This window comes from Perissodus microlepis, chromosome 13, assembly GCF_051167445.1.
Source record: "Perissodus microlepis isolate ML-2025 ecotype Zambia chromosome 13, ASM5116744v1, whole genome shotgun sequence".
Lineage (NCBI taxonomy): Eukaryota > Metazoa > Chordata > Actinopteri > Cichliformes > Cichlidae > Perissodus > Perissodus microlepis.
Genome location: NC_140473.1, coordinates 7,491,984 through 7,516,516, shown reverse-complemented (window position 1 = coordinate 7,516,516; position 24,533 = coordinate 7,491,984). Strand labels below are relative to the sequence as shown.

At 39.0% G+C, this 24,533-nt stretch overlaps 2 protein-coding genes across 2 annotated transcripts in view; one reads left to right on the top strand and one right to left on the bottom strand.

Moving 5' to 3' along the window:
- Positions 1–9,847, top strand: part of prdx3 (peroxiredoxin 3) — a 10,791-nt gene extending 944 nt beyond the window's left edge. Inside the window, exons 2-7 of the mRNA XM_084947662.1 lie at positions 6,769–6,880; positions 7,796–7,937; positions 8,079–8,214; positions 8,460–8,563; positions 9,386–9,551; positions 9,670–9,847. Coding sequence (XP_084803788.1) covers positions 6,769–6,880; positions 7,796–7,937; positions 8,079–8,214; positions 8,460–8,563; positions 9,386–9,551; positions 9,670–9,720 — 711 coding nt within the window. The 3' untranslated portion in view covers positions 9,721–9,847. The remainder of the gene's footprint in view (positions 1–6,768; positions 6,881–7,795; positions 7,938–8,078; positions 8,215–8,459; positions 8,564–9,385; positions 9,552–9,669) is intronic.
- Positions 9,848–10,057: 210 nt separating this feature from the next.
- Positions 10,058–24,050, bottom strand: tm9sf3 (transmembrane 9 superfamily member 3). Its single transcript, XM_084947653.1, has 15 exons — positions 23,829–24,050; positions 22,734–22,929; positions 22,464–22,586; positions 20,080–20,240; positions 19,869–19,946; positions 19,434–19,565; positions 19,155–19,321; positions 17,632–17,726; positions 17,389–17,519; positions 16,544–16,683; positions 15,752–15,820; positions 15,513–15,659; positions 15,322–15,405; positions 15,151–15,227; positions 10,058–11,715 (listed from the first exon to the last, which is right to left on the bottom strand). Exons 1-15 carry the CDS (start codon positions 24,033–24,035, stop codon positions 11,648–11,650), a joined length of 1,875 nt encoding a protein of 624 aa, XP_084803779.1. The 5' UTR covers positions 24,036–24,050; the 3' UTR covers positions 10,058–11,647.
- Between the last annotated feature and the right edge of the window lie 483 nt (positions 24,051–24,533).

Here is a 24,533-nt window from a genome sequence, read left to right as displayed (position 1 = left end):
GTCATAAAAAAATCTAATGATCAATTTTGACGTTTAAAGAGTTTAGATCGATCAGTTGTTTACATCACTCAACACAAGCAGAACTGCATTACTGCATGCAGAAGACACATCATCCACATTCAGAAGCACATCTCTGTATAGTGACTGGTCTTATGATTTAAACAGGCAAATGTTCAGCATTCAAAGTACAGGTGAAGAATAGTCAAACCAGATGTTTCCCGTTATGTCGATATCAGCTAGTCAAGTACACACCTACACAGCATGTTAACAAACCGTGAAAAAAGCCACACAAAAATGAATGATTGCTGGTAAGGGTTTCTATACATTAGTATTTACGAAGAGTATGTTGTGACTTACCTTAAAAATTACAGTGGTCCCTCGCTAATAACGCGGTTCACCTTTCACCTCCCTGTTTTGCAGATTTTTTTAGTGCAAGTTTGCATGCTTATTTTTTTTTACGTCACATTGTGTCCTGCGTCCTGATCGCTGCAGACGATCTCCTCCGTGACGTCTCTCCTGTACAGTACAGAATCGCTGCATCGATCGCTAGCAGTGTGACTCTGAAGTGCAGTACTGTATGTCCACGATGTCCACGAAACGTTTTGCACCGTCAAAAAATAAAATTGGCTACTTGATTTCACCTATCGCTGGTTATTTTTAGAACATAACACCCGCGATAAACGAGGGACAGCTGAGAAATATAACATTTGAATCCATTTTCTCTTTTGCTCTGAGGCGCTGGGGAAAAATATCGACAAGTCGATGAACATCATTTACAGATATATTGGGTAAATGCCCAAGACATCTATAGAAATGTAAATCGCCGCTTGATTCATTCATTTGCTTAACTTGTTTTGGACCGTAAACCGGGCGCGAATAGGTCACCGGAAACAAAGCTCCCCACAGGAGTTTCCGCACCGGAAGTAGCATATGCTAACGTGCACATAGTCAATTGCTTAATAAACATTTATTTTGTTTATTTGTATTTTATTAGTATTTTCCTTAAGTGTGTCAAATATATATTTTCTCATCTAAATGTCCACTGCGCTGTGAGCCAGGGGGCGGTAATGCGCCTTAACATTGGTTGCCAACCAAGAAGAAGAAGAAGCTGTGAGTCAGGAGGGAGGGGGTGAGTGAGTGATTCGTTCGCTTGCTCTATGATTCAGCACAGGAGGGAGGGGGTGAGCGAGTCCTGAGTGATTCGCTTACGCTTACGATTCAGCACAGGAGGGAGGGGGTTAGTGAGTCCTGAGTGATTCGTTCGCTCTTTGATTCAGCACAGGAGGGAGGGGGTTAGTGAGTCCTGAGTGATTCGTTCGCTCTTTGATTCAGCACAGGAAGGGAGGGGGTGAGTAGCTCAAATGTGTTGTTAGCATGTTAGCAGCGCGATGCTACTCTGAACCGAGGAGCTATTTTCTTGATGTGAGCTTCTACTCGTGGTTTTTTCTTCCAGTTCAGAGCAGAAATGCTTTTGTTACGAAACTGGCTGTTGTTTTTTTTCCCCCCACAATTTTAATTATAAGCTAGATATATTTCTACTAATGGAATTAGTTTGCTAACAGCAACAGGGATGAGTCAGTGAGTCAGTTGGGCTTGTGAATCATGATTCACGAGTCAGTAAAGTGATTCTCGAGTATTGAACGATTCGTTCACGAATCGAACATCACTATTATGAACTGAGTTGCCTTGTATTAAGATAAAAAAAAAAAAAAAAAAAAAAAGAAGCTAGCTTGCAATTAATCTCATTAATTACACAAAGTCTTAAAGAAAGGAAGGCGGGAACACAGCAGAGGTTCAAATTTAGTATGATAATAATTACCACCTGTACGCAACTGCTGTGTTCACTTTGTAGGCCATGACTAATATAGATTTATTATTATTATTATTATTATTTGTATGAATGGCAACAGAGCTGGTGCTGAATTGTGTTCAATATTAAGGCAGTTTGTTTTGCGTGATTGAGCTGTTGTTGAATTTTATTCTGCAGTCCACATGCTTCAAAAGCCCCAGCTTTTACTTTAAAGGTATGGTGTATAAAATCTCACCACTAGATGTCAGTAGAACCTGCTTTCCAACCCCTCCCAATATAAGTGCATCCTAGCTATGTTGGGCGCTGTAGGACAGCGGTCCCCAACCTTTTTTGCACCACAGACCGGTTTATGCCCGACAATATTTTCCTGGACCGGCCTTTAAGGTGTCGCGGATAAATACAACAAAATAAAACTAGTACCGGTACCGAAAAGAAAATTTATTCATAACACATGTGAAAAGACCCAGGAAAACCGAGTAAACGATAACAAAATAACGCTGAAAACCGCTAAAAACCCTGAAAACTATACATTTCACACCTGAGCCTCAACTCTCGCGGCCCGGTACCAAACGACTCACGGACCGGTACCGGTCCGAGGCCCGGGGGTTGGGGACCGCTGCTGTAGGACAACCAACTCTGGCTGCTGTATATCTTAGTGACTGTTTACCTCAGTTGTGGTATATCTATGTCCATTTACTCTGGAGGAGGCTGTAAAACTTTGAAAGTAGTCTGAAGCAAGTCGATTAGTCAGTGAAGCTCACTTCTATTTGAAAGCAATACTGACGCGAGTTGTTGAGAATATCCTGAACCTTTATGTCAGCAAGCACCGATGATTTTGCTGCAATTAGCCATCATTAGTGAAACTTTCTTTGGAGTGGATGTAACATTGTTGGACAGACATTTAGCGAATAAACTCCCATACAATGTGAGAATGTAATCAACATATTTATCAGATGGAACTCAAGCTGGCATAATGTTGGCTTATGACCAGCTGTTGTTGTTTTAGCTGGCTCATTATCAGCCGTTTGTTTGCATGTCTAACCTGCTACAGCTGGATGACAGTGTTCAGTGAGAGCATATTAGTGCAGTTTGCCTAGTAGTGCAATGTTACGGTCCCCACCCTTTCCATCAGTCTACAGGTTTAACAACTCTTACAGCAGAAAACTATCAGTAACATTTGGCACATGGCAGACATTAGCATTAACAACGATGATCCTCTATCTCCCGTGGTGTAAATCTATTTTTGCTTTGTCCTTTTTGTTCTTTTTTTTTTTTCTTCCTTAAATATAGTTTATACTGGTGCTGGTGGGGATGAGGGTCCCTTTCTGGAAGCCTCAGCCACTGTTTGCTGTCTGACTCGTTATAATAGCTTCCACATGTTGTACTTCTACACATAAACTGATTTATGTGCAGTCTTAAAAAAGGAAACCATACAGTTTCAGACACATCATAGTGGTTGATTCTTTGCAGGCTGTAAACCAGCGATGTCAAACTAATCTTACATCATGAGCCACATACAGTCCACTTTGATCTTACATGGCCCAGACCAAAGAAATTCCTCTTTTACAGTTTAACCTCCTAAGACCCAAACTCTTCCACGACATGAATTTTTAATTTCTCTTTGATATTTGGGCATATTGGGGCCTGACGAATGTAAAAACAAAAAATTACCAGATTTTTTTTTTCACCTTATTTTTGTTTTTAAGAAAAATAAGAGCTACATATGAGGATATTCATTTTAAATTTTGATAGAACAGTAGCAGTATAATGTCCTCGTAAGTGGATATCAGGCCCATGTAGAGCAAAATTGAGTATTTTAGTTTAAATAACCCAAAATGTGATGTCCACATATGTGGACGCCAGGTCCTAGGAGCTTAAAGAAGATTAACTACAAATTCAACGTGCAAATATATTTTCTCCACATTATAAAGCTTTTTTCTTTTTTTTTCTCTTTTTTGTAGTAAGTGAAACGAAATGAACGGAATCTGTCAGCACAACTTTTTAGGTTTAAATTGTAAAAAATACATGTTGAAAATCGCATTAAAATCATGGCCTAGACTGTCCTGTAATTATAATACAAAGTTTTTGTTAATTTATAGAAAATGTCTTTTTTGTTTGTTTGTTTCTGTAAATAAAGACATTTGTCTATAGGATCATTTAATTTTTTATCCTTTACTCAAGTAACAGAGGTTAATTACGCAATGTCTGTTACTTAAGTTGTAGTGTAAAAATCCAAAATGAATGTCATCACATTTTCCAAAGGTGCCTAGCGACCAGATTGGAGTCTTTGCTGGGTGTTATCTTTGACAGCCCTGCTGTAAACGGCTTTGTTATAGTGCCTTTTTAATAGGGATTTTTACAGTGATGTTAGGGGTGGGCGATATAAACGATATTCGATAGAAACGATATAAATTTGGCCAACGAAAGAGATTTTGACTATATCGCGATAGCGCATGTTGATTATGTCATCAAGCTGCGCCTGTTTTGGTCGAAAGCATCGCAGCGGCTACAACCATTATCATCTGCAAATTATGCCGGGCGACAGTCATTGCAAAGAGATGAAGCACTTTTGAGATATGGTGAAAGCCAAAAACTGCGCTTCCTCCACTTCTGTAACATTGATTCATTAATGCTGAATTCTCTAGCTGTTCTATTCCCATGTTGTTGCAGTATATTAATAACTAACCTCGTATTGTGGATGAATAATCTCAGTTGTTCTCCTGACTGAAGTTTGGCCCGTTTATAGCATCCTGCTATGCGATTGCATTTGTCCCTAACCACCAGAATCCCTCACGTTAACTTTTATCTAGTGGAAAAAAAGTTGGTGTTCATCTGCCAGCTTCACTATGCTAATGTTATGCTAACATAGCTGTGTCGCTAGCAATCACGTAGCACAACATTATATACCAGGTAGTCCAACTTCAGGAACCCTGCAAACGCCACTGCTGTTTAGTTTTCTGTCTTCATTTATGTTGGAAGTGGTAGCAGAGCTGTACGTTTTAATTAGTTTCAAAAATCTCTCTGTCAGAACATGGTATGAAATGTTTAGGTGTAAACTAGCGAGCTAACTTCCTGTTAACTTCTAACTCCATTAAATTTAATAACTTCTGTTTTCATGGATGCCTGGATGTTAAACTTAATTGTTACACCCGATAAAGCAGCAATGCTGATGATTTAATTAAAGATGAAAGAATTTAGACCGTTTTTAACTCGTTTGACTTTGGGACCTGGATGGACAGAGTTTTGGACCCAGATTACTCCGCGAAGCTCCTCACTACGGCAGCCGTAATGCTCTGACAATCCATCAAGCAGTGCGGCTTACCAAAGTTGTACTAAAACATTTTTTAACAGATTTCTGCACGCCAAAATCAGTTCGAGGTCAGTAAGCACAACCAGAATTCATACATAAGGCACACTCTCGAGTTTTGAGAACATTAAAGGATTTTAAGTGTGCCTTATAGTGTGGAAAATACATTATACAGAAGAAAAGAATATATCGTGATATATATCGTTTCCGCACATGCTTCAAATTATATCGCGATATGAATTTTAGGCCATATTGCCCAGCCCTAAGTGATGTACAGTAAATGAGTCACTGCAGGGGAACTGCCTGCATAGTTCAGAGCGCTAATGTGGTTTTATTCTGAGCTGATGATAAAGTCATTGAGGTCCAGTGATTGCTGTCTCTGACTTTGATGCATTTATTATGAACGTGGTCATGTTAAATGTAACGTCAATAATACCTAACAGGGATTTCAGTATTTGTAAAGATACAGACTTCTGCAGATGAGTGTCCTTCAGTATGAGTTTTGATATCAATTATATGAATGAGGAAATAAAAACTGAGTGTCAGACAGCTGCTCCAGCTCTAGCAGGAGGGGAGGAGTCAGAGAAACTTAGTGTGGAGGACAGGGCACTCGTTACTGTTACTGCAGAGCGCGAGGATAACATGGACTAAAAATTCTAACTTTAGAAAGCTTTGTTGTGATTTATTTTTCCTTCTGTTAGTAACAGCACTTGCTGATATAAAATCCCTGCTGCGGTTTCACCGTTTGGGAGCCAAAGCAAGTGGATGACTTAGAAACTTATAGAGGCAGTGTAGCCTCAGTTTCCTCCTATTTTTGGAAATTCTCTTTGATATCCCAGCTAAGCAATTCGTTCAACAAGTTTTGAATAAAAAATAATTTCTTACCTAAAGGTGGTGCGTGTTGATAGACAGAATCTCCGCACACACACACAGCGGGAATGTTTCCTCAAGCTACTCCAGAACACACTGTAGCCTACATATAACAGTACGGTGTCGCAAAAATAAATCCATTTAAATAATTCATAACCTATGTTGGAAGAAAAGTCACTTTAAAAAGTTAAAGTGGCACATGCGTTTTTGAACTATTTATGGTGGCAGTGTATGTGCAGTAGGAACATTTAAGATGTGCTGCTCACATAAAGTACTATCTGTATATAACATAGCAGTGGAATATCTCAGTGTGAGTATAGTAATTAAAGAATGAGCAGTGCTCACAAAGACCTTGGTTTAGTTCAGTGTGGAGAAACTGTTGGGTTAGACCTTTAATTTTATCAACTCAAATTCATTAAATAACCTCTCATTTTAAAAGGTTTCTTAACAAGGCTTGTTTAATGCTGGAGGATCTTTCTTTAAGCACCACCATCACCTTTGCTCACTAGATTCTCAGGTGGTACCAATGAAGGTAAACCATGAAAAACACAATTGGAGGACATTTTCCTTTCACAGAGGACAAATTCTTTCACTGGTTTGAACACTCTTGAATGTATCTGCAAGCTTGAAAGCATTGATACCTTTTCGTGTTCCAGTCGTCCTAAACCATTGTTGCAGTTAGTAAAATGGCAACTTGATAACTAAAAGAGCTAAATATCCTTCCAGAGTATGGATTATGGATTATTCATGTCATATTAATGTCTTTTTATTTATTTTTGAGGCGAGGGTTGCAGCAGGAGGGCTGAAAGTCGCAGCAGCCTGTCAGCATGGAGCCTGCGGGGCTGCGAGAGTCCTCACCGCTCCTGCACTCCAGAGATCCTGTTTCTCCACCAGTATGTACAGAACCAAAACACACAGCATGCAGTCAGAAATGAAACTGCCTGATTCAGCTCTGGCAGGATTTTTCTGTTTTCTACTTATATATAGACCACACCATGAGTTAGTCAACTGATCAAATAACTTACAGATGAAATGAAGTAAGTTATTTGCTTTCCAGGATAAGATGATAGCATTTTTCTCCCTATACTGTTTTTATCAATTTTATTCTGCAAAATGCAATATCGGGCAGTTTTACCAAACAGTTGGTTACAGCTGTACTCAAAAGGAAAAACTATAGTCATAATTAACTTTCCAGCAATATCAACAGTATCGTTATATTTGTGATCCTGGTTGGTTAAATCTGCTCAAGTGTTCAGTGTTGTGGATATAAACTAAAAGCATTTGTTCAAATGTTAGCTTTGCTGTAATATCATGTTTGTTACAGCAGTTATGACAAAAAATACTCTTACTGTCATAAAATTGATGTGAGAGAATGATTCGACTTTTTATTTCTGATTTTTCTTGAACTCGTATGACGGCTGAATTTTTCAGAACTTTGCAACTCGGTTTTCTTTAGATAACATTAATGTTCTTGTACTTAAAATACATTGCAGCAAACAAAGGGGAGATGTATCTATAAAACTAACTAAAATCATGTTTGATGTGTGTATGTTTCACTCTGCAAAAGCCTTGCTTTCCCACCCCCAACCCCACCCACCCATTGCCAGATAAACAGTGTAGATGTTTGTATATCTGTGTCAAGCCAAACATTGACCAGATGACATTACAATAAATTACTGTTTTATCCAGCATGCATCTTATAGTTAGTTCTGTACAAAGGCAAATTGACAAAAAAAAAAGAAGACTGTTGCATATCTTATGTTGATAAATAAATGATAAATAAATAGAGTTTGACTTTGCTGTATCAGGCGCTTCCAGATGGGCCCCTGCTGTCACCCAGCCTGCTCCTGCTTTTAAAGGGACAGCTGTCCACAATGGGGAGTTCAAGGACATGAGCCTCGCTGATTTCAAGGGCAAATACCTGGTCCTTTTCTTCTACCCACTGGATTTGTGAGTATTTATAAGAATAATTTTCAGCATGAGATGAAGAAGTGAATAAAATGTTGGCATTAATGGCCTGAGATTTTCCAGTATTTCTGCAGATGTGCTATGATTTTTAATAAGTGCTTTTTATTTTTTGTTACGCCACAGCACATTTGTGTGTCCGACAGAAATCATCGCATTCAGCGACAAGGCCAACGAGTTCCACGATGTCAACTGCGAGGTGGTCGGAGTGTCTGTGGACTCTCACTTCACCCACCTGGCATGGATCAACACACCACGAAAGGTACAGTCAGTGTAATAGTTATTCAGTAAGCGGCACACGGTGCAAGGTTCAGATCACTGTGCGTTCTCTATTCAGTCTCTGAAGTAGAACTTCAAGGAGCCTTTAGTAAATGACTGACCTCAGAGTGTGTTGTTCTTGCAGCACTTTGCAGTACTGTGAAATAATCTCAAAAGCTGTTATTTCTCGAACACTACTAGAAGCACTATGCAGCGTTTGTGTTCATGTATCTTTTTATGTTTTGTCAGGCTGGAGGCTTGGGAAATATCCACATCCCTCTGCTCTCAGATCTCAACAAGCAGATCTCCAGAGACTATGGTGTGCTGCTGGAGGGTCCAGGAATTGCTCTGAGGTGAGTTCATTATGTGCTCTGAAACAAGTATCAGTCCACAACTGCCTCACAGTACTAAAATATAAAACCAAAGACATAAAACACAAACCAGTAAGAATGTGCACAGCTGTAATAGGAACCCTAACAGAATCTGATAACATGCATCACGGGGATTAATTTTTATAGAGCGTATTAAACAGTTTTTCTTTGATTTTTGCCATCCAGGAATATCTCTGCCAGACTGTTTGTTTTGTAAAGTTCTATCCTCATGCCTTTTATTAAATTTTATTTTACATGGTCAGTTTGTATAAAGGCTTTAAATGGTAAACGTCATACATTCACACCCACAGTTCCACAACTCTGTCATCTATACCCAAAATAAACTTAGAAAAAGCGCTTTTTTTTTTTTTTTAAATGTCTGGAAAAGTGACTAATGTTGCTGCTACTGTTATCATTGTTGATTTAAATACCCAGAGGACTGGGTATTTTTAATTTGAAGACAGGGAATATTATGCAACAGGCCTTAAAGTGTGTTTTCTCTCATTTGGTGGGTTTATCCAGATATATCACCAAGTGTTGCAATAGTGCCTGTAACTGGTCTTTTATGTAATTGCTCAATATTGAAGGGAGAACCTTCTAACACTGTTTATAAGCTTGGGGAAACCTGCAGTCAGCTGAAACTGAAGAAGTCACTTGGATGAGTGACGAAATGTTTCTTCCACTGAAAATGCTATGTCCAGATGAACACAATCAACCTTTTGGGATTTCCTTACCTGGATGATTGAGCATGCATTGAGACCTAAACTTGTTTAGAAAGATGTCTGTTTTGTTTTTTTCCTTTAGGGGACTCTTCATCATTGATCCAAATGGCGTGGTGAAGCACATGAGTGTGAATGACTTGCCAGTGGGCCGCTGTGTTGAAGAGACTCTTCGTCTAGTGAAGGCCTTCCAGTTTGTGGAGACTCACGGGGAGGTGTGTCCGGCCGGCTGGACCCCTCACTCCCCAACAGTGAGTACACCTGGGCTCTGTGTTTCAGTCCATTCAAGACTATAACAGCTAATGTGGATTTGATACCATACAATTTTTTTTTCCTCCTTTCTCAGTTTTTGTAATGTTTGTTTTTCAGATCAAACCAACACCAGAAGAATCCAAGGAGTACTTTGAAAAAGTCAACTGAACACTTCACAGCAGATTGAAGGCTTAAACATGGTACAAAGCTAGAAATATACTGAGTTTACACTTTAGTATATGCATTTACTCATAACATCTGGATGCTCTAATAAACAAACGCTTTATAAACCACAGCTCTTTGTCTTGAATAATGCACCAGACCACAGAATAAAGTGGTCTTCATGTGTGTCTTATTTTTCCTGCCATAACTTCATCATCTTAGCTGCCTTTCCTTAGTGGTCCAGCTAGGACTATAATGCTGTAGTCTAGAAATAAATGCTGTAGACTGTTCTAATCAGGTTCAACAGTATTTACCATCAAAGTCAAGATCACACTTTAATAACCCCTGTACATAAACATGTTTATTTTCTTTTTACAGCAAGTTAATATGGAGGTTCAAAATGTCTAATCAGACATTGGTACACAACATGAGGTGCCAAAATCAACTTCAGTGGGGGAGAACTGGAAATCAAGAGAAAAAAGAAGGCAATGCCACTTCTCATACAAGTAGGGTACATACTGAATTTACACAAAATGGGGGGGAGCATTTGAAACACACCGCAGCACTGTGTGTGGTTATGAAAACATCTAGCTTTAAGTGTACATAAAGTTGAATTTGTACAGTATGTTTGCAGAAACAAAGCCACTGCCTCTTTCCGTTGAACATTCACAGACGATGTTTCGGGTTAGGCAACAGAACGTGATGGAAATGGCTTACCAGAAGATGTAGAGCCTTTTTAAGGCTTTAAATAACATATGGAATCAAAATAAAGTGTCTAGAAATTCATCAAAATGCACCTTTCCATTTTGAAACCAAGAAGATGCCAACAATCAGGAAAAAGAAAAAAAACTGACAGCGCTGAAGTGAAATCTGATTTGATGATTTGGTGAAAACTTCATGCAATTTCAGGCAAGATGTAACAGCGCCACCAGCCCCACCCCAAGCACCAAACAAACAAATTGTTTTAACTGAACGATTCATTTTTGGAAGAAAGGAAAAAACAACACCCTGTAGTAAATCTGTACAACGAAAATACATTTGGGATCTACATCTAAAGGTACATTATTATGGTTATATACACTGCCCACCATCCATATATTATCTTTACATGTAGACTTCATTCAAACCCAAACATTTAGAAAACATAAAACTAAACAGATAAATGGGATCACATCAAACATCCATTTTTAAAAAATCAGTTCTTGCTGTACCTCAGCTGTTGCTCAGTCCCTCTGTTCTTTGTCTGTACAGTAAACTACAGCAGGACTAAAATCTCTTGACTGGATGGACTGCTACCTTAACAGGGAGTTAAGAATAATTGAAATTGGTGAATGATTATTGGGTGATCATTTTTAGGTTTTTTTGTTTTGTTTTGTTTTTTTTCCCCCAGTGGATTTCAATGGAAACAACCAATTGTACTATAGTAACAATAATTTGAGTGACTTCATGAATACAAAATAGACTTCAGAGTCAGAACACAAACACAAACCCAACTCTCCAATATTCTGACACAACAGAACAAAGGCTTTCAATGCACTCAGGCCTCTTCACTGAAGAGAGCTACACTATTCCATCAATATCACATGTACTGTATGTTCTCTGGTCTCAGGTGGGACTGGGTTGGAAAAGAGAAGCCATGTCAGCCTTAAACATTCGCCGCCTCCCTCAACGTTTGTTTGAAAGCAACTGATAAAAATCAAAAGTTGTGTTTGATATCTCTTCCGCAGGTCTCCTGTTGTTCACTATTGAGTTGCGGCGTTGAAAATCTTTCAGAGAGGAAAAAAATATATGGAAAAACTACATTGTACAAAGTGAGATTCTCACAATCTCTTTGCAAGAAAGAAAAGTAATAAAGAATGACTTGTGCCCGCCGTCTTTTGGGATACGCCTAGGCAAATCCATTAACATCCCTGTGTTGATGCTGCTTCACTTCTTAGTCAATTTTCACATTTGTGTAAATCTTCCTCACAAAGGCACTTGTTCCCATGTATCCTACGGCACCTGAAAAGCAAAAGATGATCTGTGAGCAAGTTGCTTTTTGTTTGACAGCACCAGGTATCAAACTCTGCTGTTACTTTGCAGGTAAATCCATCACGAGACTGGATGATTACTGGTGAGGTATCCAATAAAGGTTTTAGCAGAGAAACGCACATCCCACATCTACAAAATGAGCATTCAGACACGCAGCCAGCCCAGGAGGCAGTGTAGTGCCTGATGCAGATCAGAGGAAGCTCCACAAAGGTCCTTCAAGGTACATGAGTGTCAGCCTTGGCTTATTACTCTTTCAGCTGAAAAATGAGTTTGGCTTGCAGCTGGTGGGGAAAAGACTACTTAGCTGCACTTAGAGCTGAATAACCGATGTAGAAAATAAGATTTCTCTAAAAAGATAATTGGTTTCATGCAAGAACTACTTGTATGTACATACGACTAACATTTTTCATACTGAATAAGCCTAAATCATATAGTCAGTGTGCTTTTCTCCATGTTTGACTCAAGCCCAACTATGAATGAAATTTCAGGTTAACATCGTTTATAGGGAGGTGTGAAAAGCTTTTATTAGATTGCTGACCGTAGCAGCTGTCTACTGTACTTCTATAGCCCCCTCCATTGTACCACCTGCTGTTTAATATTTTCATGTCCATCTCTATGACTGTCACGTCCCCTCGACCACCACCTGTCTAAGCCGTAACCCACTTTCTGTTTGAGCAACAATTCTCCTTTATTCCTGTCGCAGTACCGTGCACGTCTAACAATAAAATGTAAGCAGTTGTATTAATATCTTCAAATTATTGAGGTCCCCCGTGTCTGCTAACAGACTTCCCAGATTCTCTTGATTTCTGACAGCTAGACTTGCAGCTTGATATACAAAAATAATCCACCTGGGATGATAATTTGCAGCAATTTTTGGAGAATTTGCACAAGATCACAAAGGCACTCCCATTCATGAGCAGGTGGCATTCTTCATGTGAAAATGAGCAATTTAGAGGAAATTTGTGCAGGTAAGAGGAAAAGCAAACCTTGCAAGACATGAATTTAAGTAAAACTGTAAAAATAGTCATGTTAAATTATGGAAGCTGCTGCTTCCTGCCTTTAACATTTTTTAAAGGCAGGAAGCAAAAGGCATGTTTCAGTCACTAAAAAGTAAAGTGAGGTTAAATCCTCTAAATGCCCAAATTCAACCACAAACTGTCAATGTACAGTGTGAATGCTGCTAATAAACGGCTCCATCAAGTATCACCTCAATATTTGCATTTTTACACCAATCAAATTGATCCACAAGTTCTCCAAATTATATTAAAAAAAAAAACAAAACTGAGTAATAATCCCGCACTCTGAGATATTTGAAAACTGAACTTCAGTGAAAGGTGAAATTGCTCCACACTATGAGTAAGATGCAGTGTAAGAGCTGTCTCAGTCTCTGTGCTCAGAGGGTGGGGAATGTGATGAGGAAATTGAGAAATCTTGAGCAGAATTTAATGTCAGACTGGATTTTGCTTAGACTTATTTTTTGTGGCGTCACGCCTCACTGGCACAAATAACACTCCTTATTTGTATGTTTCCAATAAAGTGGATATGACACGAAGTGAGACGTGGTAGTTGAGATTTTAGCCCATCATGTATTCATCACATCTATTTATTTCTTTTCTCTTTTGTTTAAATGAACTGTATGTAAAGTCACATAAATACAAAACCAACCCTTTATAAATGAGACCACTGGTGTTTATGCAGTGATCAGCTATTTACATTTAGCAGAACATCTAATAGATCCTATTCTGAGATGAGTCTTCAACAAATTATGAGTTTAAAAATAAACTCAAAGTTGATTAACTTTGAGTTTCTTGTTCCAGACCAGCTGAGCGGAGTCAGTTCAATCAATTCTGAGTATGTTCACCCCGAGTTAAGCATGTGAGAGTGGAGAAAGAAAGCATCATCAATGGAGCTCTGACACCACAATTCACTATGGCAACGGGTAAATAAAAAGTGTTATTTAAATCCAGTAAACCAAGGAATATGAATGTGTGTCAGTGTGGACCGTGACAGTCATCTTAAAAAGCAAAGAAGAGAAAAGAGATTTTAATGAGCTTGGTCTGCTGTCACCATCATAGAGAGAATAAAAGTTTGATAACACATGTGTGTGTGCGTGTGTAAAGTTCAAAGCTGGATCATCACTTACCTGGCTTGAACTTTCATTAAATGAAGCTTGAATTCTAATTTTAGGTTTGATATTTAAATCTTATTATTTAGCTTTAACCCTACGGGGCCAGAGTGTAGGTGAGAGAAACTGAAGACAGTAGCAGACTGCAGGGTGGATCCACCTTCAAGATGCGTTTTTATTAAATTAAAACATTTTTTTCCCTCCCTCTCTCTTCTACAGTTTATGAACATTGCGTTGTTTGAAAAAAATATTATCTGGAAAAGTTAAGCCATTATAAATGGATCCAGACAGGATGAACCTAAACTGGATGAGGGCCTGATCTGGTCTGAACCTGTGATCTATTCATCCGTTTTGGATCTCTCCTGCTTAGCAAGTAGACTTCGGTCCGTTTGCTAATCTGTTACAGAGCCTATGCCTTTGGGCAGATCCTGTTCTCTGTCGACCCACTGAGACTGATTTGTGATTTTTTGTGGGAAATATGTTGAGATTCAGAGTCTGAATTAAAAAACTTTGAACATGTTGAAAGCATGTAACAACTGAATCTCAAGCTGTGAACAAATTTCAGCAGATATGTTCAGAATACAGACTGCTTGCAGCTGCATACAAAAAGACACTTTAAATATGTTTAGTCCAGTTTTCAGGTCTTAAAATCATCTTCACTCAAATATTCAAAATCCCACCTGTGACAGATATTTCCCCCCATCAGTGTGGCTTTTACAACACGACAAATGATTGACAACAGATCATATATTATGCATCTTTATACAGATGCAAGCTATTATGCAGATGCATTTAAGTTAAACATTAACTGCTACAGTAATGTTTCAGAGGAACTGACTAAGAGTCTGACTGTTGGATTACTCTCCACAGAGTAAGAAACATGTAGACTACATAGACTTGATTCTGAGCTGTCCGTCTCTATCCTTATATATTGATGAGTGAATGGCTGTAACAGCCCTGATGTGATTTTTTTTCCAACCTAACTTCTAAGGTGGGATTTCACTGTTTCTAAAAACATAAACATCTGCCAATTAAGTTGCTCTTCCATTTGCTCTTAGAGGGACTTTACAAATGAGGAATGAGTGAGTGTCAATCAGCTGGTTTAGGTGCAGAGAGTTCATGATCCGTTACCACGGTAACCAACTTAGTTAACTTTTTTCCTGGCACAGAAAACCAGGGTTTTCATCTCATGGTTAACAAACTCAGAATTAGCTAAACCTGCTTCATGGAATAGGGCCTGGACCTCCTACGATATAAAATTAAGTGGACCTAAAACTTACCACACATGATTCCCAGGGCAGTGCTAAACACAGCCATGTAGCCAAAGTAGAAGGATGTCTGGAACAGCCCATACATCCTGAAATACAACAGGTTAAAATGTAAGAAGTATGTAAGATGTAAGCACTTCTATAACAGGATGTTTCATCAGATTAATAAAGAGTAAAACTCACTTAGTTTTGAAGAAATAGTAGTAAAAGGAGTACATGTACACATAAACAGCAGTGGATGCAGCAGAGAGGAAGCTCGTCCATTGCCTGGAAGAGAGGGACAAGCAAACGAGAATGAGGATTGATGACAGGATGACAATGCCTCAGTTTTGTGGCTGATATTCCAGAGATCCATGTGGGGAAAAAAAACTCACCATCTGTAGTCCTCAGCATTGAGAAGAAAGTATGTACACACAATGGTGACACACACAGTCACAATGCACAGGATAACCAGGACCAGCATCATGAAGCCATACACATAGTAGATTTTGTAGGCCCAGAAAGATGTGAAGATGAAGTACCTGTCACATGAGGACAAAACCAAAAAACACTTCAACATGGCTGTCTGGATCATTTTAAACAGAGTCCCTCAGTAACACTGCAATACACTTACATTTCTATGAAAATGGAACCAAATGGAAGGATTCCTCCAAGGCACACGATGACAGCTGGCTCCATGAACCTGAGAGCACAAAATTCAACATATTGACGTGGCCGTGTATCCTTGAATGTTCGTGTCAGAGTCCCCCTTCAGGGTAAGGACACATGACAAATTGTGTTACGAACGCAAGAAGGGGGAAAAGTCGACAGATTGGAAATTCAAGTAGAGTCAGACAATGGCCTTAGGTCACATCTACCTTTTCCATTTGGCAGCAGGCCACAGTGCTTGGCAGAACATTGTAAATGTTAATAAACCTGCAGTCAATCGTTTTTCCATATTTCATAACCTAAAAGTGTTTGTGCAGACAGCTAAAATGTTTTGAACTTTAAACCTGACATCTGGCAACTTAAACACAGGCCATTCAACACCTTGTGTCACCTGCATCGAGTACGACATTCTCACTGCCCACTGATCCGATAAGCTAAGCCTACATCTTCTGACATTTTATAAACAAAATAAAGGAAACCTGCCACTTATTAGAATCATAAATAACTCTCCTCTGACCGGTGCCCCTTACAAACTAACACCCTGAACGGCACTTGGGGCATTGTCTGCATGAGAGAATTATTTTAGGGATACGTGTTCTCATTTACATCGTAGAGGGACAACACTAAAAACAAAAACTGTTGAAAGCGGTGACCTCAGGGTAGTCTTAAGTTCCAGTTACACTCTATCCATTATCTGACCCCACGTCTGTCACTAAGGCAAAGACAACTGCGACTGTCCACGTCAAACCACACCTACCATTTCTTCTCAGGGATCGGCCGCGGCACAGCATTAACTCGGCAGGGAAAGTTGGGCTGGCCAGACAGATTCCTCCCCAAAATTGTTCCCACGAGGTTCAGAGGCAGGATGACAAAGAAGCAGATACAGCAGACAGCAACCTGCAAAGATGACAAACATTTAATTGTTTTAGTTGGGCGGTCTGTATTTACGGCCATTATCCAGGATGTTTCACATCCCCAATCAGTTGTTTTAATTTTGTTGACTATGTTACAGAAGTTAATGTTCACTGCGTGATCTTATGGTACAAACTCAAATGTTCATTAAACTGGAAGAGTAACAGATGAATGGATTTCATCAGCAGATGCTCCGGTTTGGACAGAAAGAGCAAAAACCTGCCCCAGATGTTTCTGAGGTTTGGCTGAGTCAGGGGAACAATGGCTATTTCGTGACACTTTTGATTGATCAGCTCTGCAGCGCTGAGTGGAGCAAACAAACAGCTGTTTGTAATTTCTGTAATTAGCAATTTAAAAAATATGTGAAATGTTTGTGTGTGTGCATTTTTTATTGCTGTAGTGTCTGAAAACATTTGGCACTGAATGAAGAAATAAAGCAAACAGAATTAAAACTCTACTGTGGGTTTGGGACTCCAGTGGTCATAAATATCAGGTGAAGTGTGCGTATTGTGTTTCAATTTGTTAGTACACTTTTCTCATTACTTCAGTTGTGTTCCCCTGCATGACTAAATCCCATTGCTGATACCAGAGATCTATGCAGCCACACAATTTAAATGCTGGCTCTTGACTTGGAGGATGTTCTTCATAACATTGTGGTTTTTAGGGAGGTGCTGCAGTGTGAAATCCCACCATGGTTCCAAATGGGATGGCTCTGGAGGCGTGGTAGTAGATAGCAATGAAGTTGATGAAAAAGGCAGTCCCACACACCATGGCTGGGATCATAAAGGCCCCAATGAACATTTGTTTAATCCATCTCCTGCCTGTATTAAGCCAAAAAATAAATAAATAAATCAGACAGCAAAACACGACTAACTGCTTTAGCAGGGCATGTCACACATATTTTGTTTGTAAGAAAATAAACTATTTTATTACCTCCTTGTTTTGCATACAAACTTCCCCCGAAGTAGCCATTGACAGGAGAGGTTGCAGCATACACAAAAATGGCTGTGCTCAGCATGGATCCTCTCCTACAGGAAAAAGAAAAAGTTAGGGCAAGTGAAGACCACTCCCCTTGGAGTTGCAAATAATTTTTGTAGTATTTTATAGCACACTTGCACCCAACTCTTTGTCTAAAACAAAAGAAGAAAGATAGAAATGACCACTTGATTCCTTGATTTACAAAATGGTTACTTTCTTTTTTTAAATTTCCTCTTATTTATACACAAATGATAATTAATTTCTTTTTTCCTAATCATTTTGTTAATGTTAAGCATGACAGACTACAACAAACTAACATAAGGTAGTAGACCCCTCAAAATGTAAGGTAATGCTTTTTTAACAAGTTAATGCAAGTTCCAAGAACACCTCTTTCAACATGTAGCTCCCAAATATAGCACAGATGTTCTTTTTTCTACAATCCCGTTTCAGAGTCTGTAGCTTTAAAATCAACTGAGCTGCTGTTCACACCTCTTCTAGGAAAAGGTATGACAGTGAAATGAAGCCAATGGGAGCAGCACAGTATCTCTCCCACTTCTTTGTCTGAGTGATCTTATTAAATGTTATTATCAAGATCACAGCACGTCTTTAACTTTCTCAGATGTTATAATATAAAATCTGGATTTATAGAGGGGGAAAAAATGGCTTGCATGTGACACCAGGTTAACAGTCCTTCATACCCATTCTCTGCAGTGACGCAACACAAAAACACAACCCGCACAAAACTCTTGTCTATTGGCTTCAGTCATCAATCTTAAAAGTCTCCAATTATTCTTCAATATTAGCATTTTGAGCCTTACATCAAAAGGTAATTGTAACCTTAGCCACATTAGCCACTAGACATACCAGAATGGGATTTTTACCATAGCTGTGGAGACTAAAAATAAAAGCCAACAACTCAGTCTTCACTTCTGCAAGAGCCAAAACTGCATGAAATGATTTCTTGGGATTATTTAGAATACTTTCACTGCCTTCCCATGCTGCCAGACAACTTTTTTTTGACTGAGAAACTGAAGTCAGTATATCACTATAAAGCCAGCAGACTCTGCAAACAAAAACTGTATTTTTACTTTAGCTTATTTGTTTTGCTGTAGAACTTTTTAAAACACAGATTAATGCACATTTTATACTTTTCAGGCTAAATAAAGAAAGCGAATAAAATTCGTAGAGGCTTTTAAACCTGGGAGCTCATGTAGTTGTGGGGGTGCTAGAAGAGTGCAACTTTTCACAACTTTAAACAAAAATGAGCATTTTCACAGTACATATTTTCCTGATTATTTCATATTTGAATTTTAGCTGCATGATTTAAACCTTGCTCTTTGATAAAACCGTAAGTGAGAGAAGACAAAGACTTTTGATAAGGGATCCAATACATAGAAATCAACTTTGCAACTAAAAACCAGATCAAAAACAGTCCTCAGCGAAATCTTACAATCATAACAAAATGTTCAATTACTCACTCTGTGTACAGATCCTCAACCATAGCGACGATGATAACGATGAGGGAGACTGAGAAAATCTGGCAGCCGGAGCCAATAAGTGAAGAGAAGATCAGTGGATGGCTTGACGGCCTAAACACATCTCCATGTACCTGCTTCCACCCATACTCGTCTCCAAGGTCTCTATCCTGTTGGTACAAAGCAACATAAGGAAACTGAGAGAAAAGCGTGGTGGGGGAAAAAACAACAAGAACAGATCTTAGTTACATGTTAAAGCATGCAAGTACATCCAAAGTTTACCATGTCATCCATTTCCTCCTCTTTGCTGTATCTGGCATAGTCCTTTCTTAGCGTTCTCATAAGAATCATGGACACCAGACCCACCAAGAAAATGACCATCATGAAGGAATTAAAGATGGAGAACCAGTGAATCTAAAAAAAAACATATAGTAAAATCAAAAATTTTCTTTAAGAGGTAGCAACACTGGAAAGCTCTTTGCATCAAAACAGTACATCAAATATCCACACTTGAGTAAAACAAATGAATTATGACGCTGCATGGAAAACAAAACAAAGACTCTTATTGAGCAGGTTGGTCATTTACATTACATCTGTTGCAAGGCTCAACTTGCATCTTCTGAAATGTCATACAGAGTTGTGCTATTACAACAAGCCAATGGTATCCCCACTGGCATGAGGAAGCATGTGAAACACCACAAAAGTTATTTCACTCACTCTGTGCTGAAAGAAGGATGGATCAAGGTACTTGTCAAATCTGTCTTCAAACTTTACATCTGACTTCTTCCATTTCACCTGGATAGGAGAGGTTCATTGGCATTTATGTATGTGTTTACATGTCCTATGTATCCCCAAGAGAGTATAAGTCAAATATGGCAGATATACAATGATTTTTAGCTTCCCAGAATGTTAATCAAAAAGTACTCACGGAATAGGACATTGCGATTCTTGTGTTTGGCACAAGTCTGACTTTGCCTTCGCTGGTCAGATTTACGTCAACGATTCTATTGCCATTGAAGCCGATCTCTAGTTTCTTATACGTCCACAGGTAGTGCTCTTCTCCATTTTCATCTGCCTCACCAACAATACCTTTTAAAAAAAAAAACAACAACGAAAAAACAACTCGAGATCTCATTCAGCAGTGGTCCAATGGACAGGTGAAAATAAACGCAGCAAACCTTTAGTTATACAACATTAACAATCAGGGTGTAAATGCCAAATAAAGGCAAGGTTTGATAACTTTGTAACAGCATAATCTACTCACTTGTTACAGTCAGGATTTAGTTTTCATAAAAGGTCATTGCTGAGCAAAGAAGTCTGATGCAAAGCAAGAACTATGAATCAGCAGCCTGTTACTCCACTACATGGGGACATGACTAATGGTAACATAAAAATCTAATGTTATGGCTACATGTATTTTAACTATATATGTATATATATTTTTTTCGTTTGTTTAATGTTTAATGCCTGAAAAATTGTTCCACATTCTGCACCACAAATTAATGTAGACAGGAATTTTTGTTCTAGCATACATAATATTATGCAGGCGAGCTCACTTTAGTAAGCGGTACTACAAGTGAGCAAGTTCTGAAAGTGATGAACGACAGGTCTGCAATTGCTGAGCTAAATAACCCTGATAAACATCTCATAAAAGAAAGGCACACCAGTGCACTTCTCACACAATAGCAACCCGGATGTTAGACTTACAGATATTCATGACGCTCCTAATTATGCGACACATAACTCAGCAACGTTTGAGCAAATACCAACGCCCCTCCCACTTCCTTCTACATCAGCTTGCATAGTCTGTTTAAACAGGGTAGGAGTGGCACCATTGTACTACTCCAACATATGTGAGTGATCACACTGACTGCTTGTTAGAGTGACAGTCTTGACTCAGTAACAGTAGTGAGTCATTAATATCCTTCTTTTGGTTTATATGAAACGCTTTTGCACATGGGAAATGAATACTAAAAGCTGCAGGAGAATTTTTATGAGCTCTGTATCCAAATATTCAACTATTTTAATATTCATTAGGTTGTTATTCAGCAATCAAATTGGAAATATAAACAATTTGTTGCCAATTTAACAACTGTTTTATTTTTAAGCTTCTTTGCAAAAGAAATAAAATACAAGATAGACTGTATCCTACACATCTTAACAATGTCTTGCTTGTTTGGCACAGGAACAGCACTCTGACTCTTTCTGACATGTTCAGTGGGTGAGTGGACGGAGAGGTTTCAAAAAGTGAGACAGCAGCAGGGCACAGCGTGAGAGAAAAGTTAAACCTGCTGTTGCTTCCAACTTTCTCTCCGAGTTATCATTTTATACACAGATAAAGATGAAAAAACACCACAGCCATTGTCTTTAACACATGGGCTGAAGAGCTCACCTTGGGAAGTGTTTATTATTCTGGACAGCCCTAACACTCAGTACATCCAGTGTCTTTATTCATTTTATGTCAAAATGGTTCCACTCATTAATATATTTTTCAGTCAGCATAATACCATAAAATTATTCTAAAACGTAAAGCTGTATATAAGCTAATCAACCGGTACACTGCACTAATTAAGCTGATTCAAAACAAAAACAATATAATACAAATTAAGCTGATTCAAAACAAAAACAATATAATACAACATAGACTAAATCTTGAGTGCCTTTTATTCTGACATTTGACACATGACATTGTGTCCGGTTACACCTCCCTACAACACCGGTAAAGAATAAATGGACCAGTCATCTCAAGAATAAGAACTGGTTTTACTTCTTCACCATCAGGATGAAAATGTCGGTCACTCTACTCTAAATATTAGCACTTTGACACAGCTCTTGGATGCCACATCACCACTAATAGCCAGTAAGAGGGGATGCGTGAAATTCTGAGATGAGAGAGATGTTAAAAATAAATTTGGCTATGTTTTCTTTCTTTTTTTTTTTTTTTTGGGGGGGGGGGGGGTGACTTTACTACTGCTGCATATTACTGTGAAAACAAATCTTTGTATGCTGTTGCAAAAAGCAATAAAAATCTTGTTCACGAAAATAATAATTTGTCTATGTTTTTTTTTCATTGCTGTTGGATTTTGGTTATTCTCCCTCTACTCCCTATACTGCTAGTAGTGAATGTAATCCTATGTGCTTACAGGGTAATAACAGTCGAAAGACGAATGTCGCCCAATATCCATCTTCAGCAGATTGACATTATACCTATTACATCTATAGTAATAAGAACACACCTCAGAAGCTAGACAAAACAAAAGAAACATGTAAAAGTAGACGTGTTAATAAAATAAAAAGTGGTCATCAACTTACCCCAGATTGGCAGGTCATCTATGTACATTTGGTACCAGTAGTGATTCTTTATGGCGTAGACAAACGCATCCCGTTTGGCTTTGTCCAGCTCTATTTCACAGTATGTTGACTGCATGACTTCCTCTACAGAGATAAAGATCACATTTTTAGTAAGTGTAGGAAGTTTTGTGGAATTAATAAAGCCAGACATCCAGAGACAAGCAACATTTTTTAGTTGTAATGCTCTTGCTGATTCATAAGTCCTAAACAGGTGGAAGTCAGTGTAAGTACCTTTGAACTTTATTTGCAAGCCGCTGAATTCAAGCTCCACTCCCTGCAGAGCCTCTCCAAGTGTTTCATGGTAATGACTGATGGTCTTCTGGGAGCCCGCACAGAAGGGCAATGAGAAATACTTGTATGTCTCCTGTCGGTTGTGGTAAGGCCCCACTGTGTTCATCCATAAAACTACCTCCTCCTTATCTGTGTACTGCAAAAGGAAAACAGGACTCTTATAATTAAATCCAGGAATGCTACACCAGTTCTGCAAGTACTGCTGGTGTCCTATTCTTATTCTATTGATAGTGCACCAAAGAAACTTCTGTGAGTTGCCAACAACTTTTAAAACAATGGCAGCAACTTTCAGAGCACTATCACGTTATAAATCATGCAAACAAATGTAAATTTCAGGCTCTTTTCACACTGTTATCGGGCCATCCTCGTAGCACTATTGTGTGTTAGCTATGTGTACCACTGGCAAGGAAGTTCTCTTGAATGCAACATCCGCCTCTTTACTTAACAGCTTTCCCACATTAGCGCCCCATTTATAATTAAGACAATGTAATGCACATTATTATCTTGTTAGCCAGGTGTAATTAGGGCGGCTGGATCTGACAACGGTGAACAAAAGTAATATGAAGAGGGCCTTAAGTTTAATCGATGTCAAGAGTAAATGTTTTTCATTAATTGTGTTTGCGAGGCTAAACGGACGGCAGTTTTATAAATCTTGCCATTGATTAACTAACTAACGTTAGCTACAGGCTAACTAGCTGCTAACTTAAGTAGCTTCCGCCGGTGTTCAAGTAAGGTTGCAAAGACCAGCTTGGAAGATGTGCTAACAAGCTAGCAAGCAAACGTTACTCATAAGCACTTAGGCCGATAAGTAGTGACAACTTAGCCGGCTAAATGAATGCCTACCCGTTTGATAGCTCACCCAGTATCAGTATATAACCCACTAAGACCAAGTCATGAACCCTGTCACGTTTATAATTCTGTTTTGTGGGGTGTAGCTAGCCGTCGCGGCTACAGTTAGCAGGTTACACAGAGCACAAACGTCCATTATTTTCAAGGCTCCCCCTTTTCAGTCGGCCTCTCAAAAAGGTGTCTTACCGTGTGGTCATGTTCGTCTGCGTCGACAGGTGATAAAGAACATATAAGTGCGAAAAACACCGCCGCTACCACCTTCCACCTGGAATATCCCATTATTTTCGGAAAAAAAGTGTGCAGAAAGACTGGGGATGTTAGCTTTGCACGGCTATCCCACCTTCTTCCTGGTTGTATGACAGAGGCAATTTTTAGGGATGCTCTCGTACGCATATGGCGTAAGAGCCTCATGAGCGTTCGTCGTATGCACGTTCGATTGGCTGAAAAGAGGCACGTGGCTGACGAGGTCCAGTCAGCGCAGAAAACGATGGATACACGGTGATTATAGAAACTCTGTCGGCGCATCTACCGCAACCTTCGGCCACGTCATCCGACTGCAAAGACTGGAGCTTCAACTTTGACAGAGAGCTGGTGCATGAAACATGATCCTCCAGTACAACAAGCGGGTCTATTCACTGTCTGATGAGGCCTCTTAATGGGCCCAAAGTTGTCCGAACAATTTGTCAGTCTGAGCCACGATAATGCACAATTTGAAGCAAGCGCAGCAACCTCTAAATGTCCTACTTGTTTGGATTGCAGTTCTAGGTTATTCTTTGGATAAAGCTGATAAGTTAAACCTGAGTTTAAGACTGTAACTTAAAAGTTCCAATGCACTTTGACTACATTTATCTTTAAGGACACAGTTCAGCTCAAGGTAGGCTGACTTGGTAG